The sequence below is a fragment of the Dendroctonus ponderosae genome, unplaced genomic scaffold, assembly GCF_020466585.1.
Source record: "Dendroctonus ponderosae isolate FM_Combo_2020 unplaced genomic scaffold, Dpon_F_20191213v2 Dpon_F_20191213_10, whole genome shotgun sequence".
NCBI lineage: Eukaryota > Metazoa > Arthropoda > Insecta > Coleoptera > Curculionidae > Dendroctonus > Dendroctonus ponderosae.
Window position 1 is genome coordinate 4,908,005 of NW_026017111.1, and position 3,217 is coordinate 4,911,221.

Genomic DNA, 3,217 nt, shown 5'->3' on the forward strand with positions numbered 1-3,217 from the left:
ACCCGTGTAAAAATGGAAAATTGCGCAAAAAATTACAAAGTTTAAAAATTCATTCTGAAGGCACTGGTGTATTAAATGGAACCAAATTCGGCTCACTGCAAAATATCGCACAAAATTGCAGTTTTCAATGTACTCAAATCATGTTCACGTTATCAACAAAGTTCAGACATATTCCTAGCACAAAAATATTATAACATTATTTTTGTAGATGTGGATAAACCTGTGGATGACGATGCAAGTTCGGAGCCCGCAAATGAAGAAGCGGAAGTGGAAATTGAAGATACCGAAGAGATTTCCGCTGCTGCTTCGAAGGAAACTCGTCTTTATCTATGGTACAAGCGGAAGATGATCACGGAAGGTCAAGATGTGGCCAAAACGAGCATAGAGCCGGTGCAGGTTTACGAAGAAATATCGAAAATCGAGCAACAAATCATCGACATCATCGAAAGCAAACAGAACATCATTAACAGAACAGCTGATTCATCCGATGGATCTGAATGCTGTTGGAATGGTGCGAGCTGAAGAGCTGAAACTTAAGCCTGATAATGATAAAGGATAGTTGATGTGAGGAATTATATCAGACCCGTGTAAAAATGGAAAATTGGCCAAAAAATTACAAAGTTTAAAAATTCATTCTGAAGGCACTTCAGAAGCTTCCAATGTGAAGTGTCGGGCTTTGTAGAAAGTTTGCAAACACTTTTTCAGCGTCGAATTCGGGACAAAAAGAAAACCATTAAGGTTTTCGCGGAAAACGCAAAAAAAAACATTATTTTCTGAATATTTTCTTCTTTTCTGACAAAAATGGGGTCTTTTCAGCCAAAAATTGCCAAATTGATTTGGTAGAAAATTCGCCTCATTCATGGGGTTGCAGGGAACTTTCGAAAACTCATTTTAGCTTCGAATAATTTTATTCAGTTTTTCACCGAAGGTAATTAAGATTATCTTGAAAAAACGGCCAGAGAGCAAAAGTTTACCAAAAATTGTTTGGAAAATTCAGCGCTCATCGCTCACCGCTCTGAAGATTCAAGATGATTCTGAGAAGGAAACAAAGTTCTCCTGTTTTTTTTAATTAAGGTAAAAAACCATCAGAGAAAACAATAGCACATAATCAACTATTTGGAAAACTCGTCACCCTGATGGCTCAGTAGAATTTTTGAAATTCTTCCCAATTTTTTAAACAACAATTAGAAGAATCAATGTAATCAGTTGGTGTCATTAATATAACATTAAACTACTGCAAATTATTTTTTTGAAGAGAAAATTAATAACAGGCAAGAACCAGGTAGAAAATGTTGTCGAGGTTCCCACTTTAAGAAGAAATAAAATAAACACGGAAACACTGGAAATAGTAAAATGGGGACGCAGGTTCGGGTTTGAAAACGGTTTTTTGCGATTTGCGGCAATTTTTTCTTAAGGTCGGATCCCCAACAACATTTTCCTCCTGGCACTTGCCGGTTAAATTTTTTTTAAATTAGAGTAAAAAAAATTTTTACTCTATGAAAATTCGAATCGGCCTAAAATGTCTTCAAGATGGAGCTGAAAGAGGTTTCGTTAAGATTCGTTTAAATTCGTCTCATCCATATTTATTAATACAACACTATTTTTGGATATTAGTACACGAATATGTAACATTTACGCAGTAAGTACAGATAGTCAATTAGTAGCTGATTCTATGACTGACTACACTGGTGGTAGCTTAGTTGTTCCAAGGGAACGGTTGCTGTTGAATGTGCTGGTAGATTGTGTTGTCAATGTGGACGCGGCCGCGCAATGAATGCGGCAGCTCATTGTAGATTTCCTCCCGCAGATTATCTAAATCATTCAATATTTGTATGACTTGGTAACGGTCAAGTGATCAACATACCATTGCAACGGTAGGCCAGATCAGACCATCTGATCGCCTCCTGTGAGAAGCACAATACGCCTACGCGTCCTCCTGTAAGACTGCTGTCGTATATGTTTCCAGAATCGACAATCATCTGCTCTCCCTCGAAAATATTGAGCCGAATCAGACCAATCAGGGGCCTGTGGATCAAGATCCATCTGTAAGGCGTCCTCTCTTTCCAGCCCACATTTTTTGGATCAACCCAGAGCAGTTTCACCTGCTTGGGAGTGTCTCCGGTATGCCAAAGAGCGTTTCTCATGTGAGTGCCTGGCCCTGTTTCAGACTCTACTAGCTTAATCTGTATTCCAGGTTCAGCCACGGCTCGGAATGGGGTTGGCTGCCAATACGTCTGCTGATTCTTCTTCCACATCACCGTGTAGAATTTCCTGTTGTCCTGATAGCTGAAAACAATCCCCACATAGTCGTCATCGATTTCAGTGTCCACAAAGAAAGTTCCTTCGTAATCCACGCCAGTCAGGACATCATGTCCGACAGCCAAGCCTGGATCACTGTTCATGGTTTGAGAAATTTCAGCTCCTTGATGCGTTATTACCCAATTGGGATCTATCTGCGATTCACCAATGGGATCCAGGATTACCGTTTGGTATTTACTGAAATCCGTTCTGTAGATCAGGCTGTTGTTGGGACAGTTGTCGAAATTATCGGGAACATCATCCGGATCTGTATTGTGCCGGCATATATTTCCAATGCCGTTACCTGCAAACATGTATGGGTAAAGTGGATGCTTTAACAATGCGTGAGGTTTGCCTACGGTCGGAATCTGCTTGATCGGGGTTGTAGCGATAGACACAGTTATCGCGATCGTTCGGTATCCCATCGTCATCAATGTCTTCGTCACATTTGTCCCCCAAACCGTCCCGATCTGTGTCTAGTTGATCTGGATTGGGCTCATACTTGCAATTATCTCGCTCGTCATTTACCCCATCGCTGTTATATAGTAAGCACCAGGATTAGTATGCAGATTAAATGGCAAAAAAATCAGTCAAAACTAAAAAACCACATGTTTTAACAAATTCTACAGTCTTCAGAGGAATGGAAACGATATTTCCAAATAATCTGTTATAGTTTATAACAGATTTCGCTATTCTGTTCGTTTTTTGGTAGAAAATTGTTTGATTTTTGTTCCAAATTCGAAGCTAGAATGCAGCACTGCGCCAACTCCTAAAAATTCTCTCAGTTACCCAGGCCTAAGCCTCGCTATGTCTGGCATAGCGCACCTTCCAGGTATGTTTAAATAAGACTATCCTATGTCTTATTTTAAATATTACTACATACATGTGAATAATTTACGTATTTTAGTCTTTTCGTAGT

General features: G+C 39.5%; 1 protein-coding gene across 2 annotated transcripts in view; it reads right to left on the bottom strand.

The window, feature by feature from the left end:
* LOC109534068 (cartilage oligomeric matrix protein) overlaps positions 1-3,217 on the bottom strand; it is a 31,792-nt gene that overhangs the window by 2,409 nt on the left and 26,166 nt on the right. The window contains exons 14-16 of one of the 2 annotated variants that reach the window (XM_048661958.1): positions 2,658-2,833; positions 1,865-2,602; positions 1,568-1,812 (exon numbers count right to left, since the gene is read on the bottom strand). The exons of the other annotated variant lie outside the window; for it this stretch is intronic. Of the exons in view, the coding sequence (XP_048517915.1) occupies positions 1,697-1,812; positions 1,865-2,602; positions 2,658-2,833 (1,030 nt within the window). The 3' untranslated portion in view covers positions 1,568-1,696. Of the gene's footprint in view, positions 1-1,567; positions 1,813-1,864; positions 2,603-2,657; positions 2,834-3,217 lie in introns of those variants that run through there. 2 annotated transcript variants of the gene reach the window in all.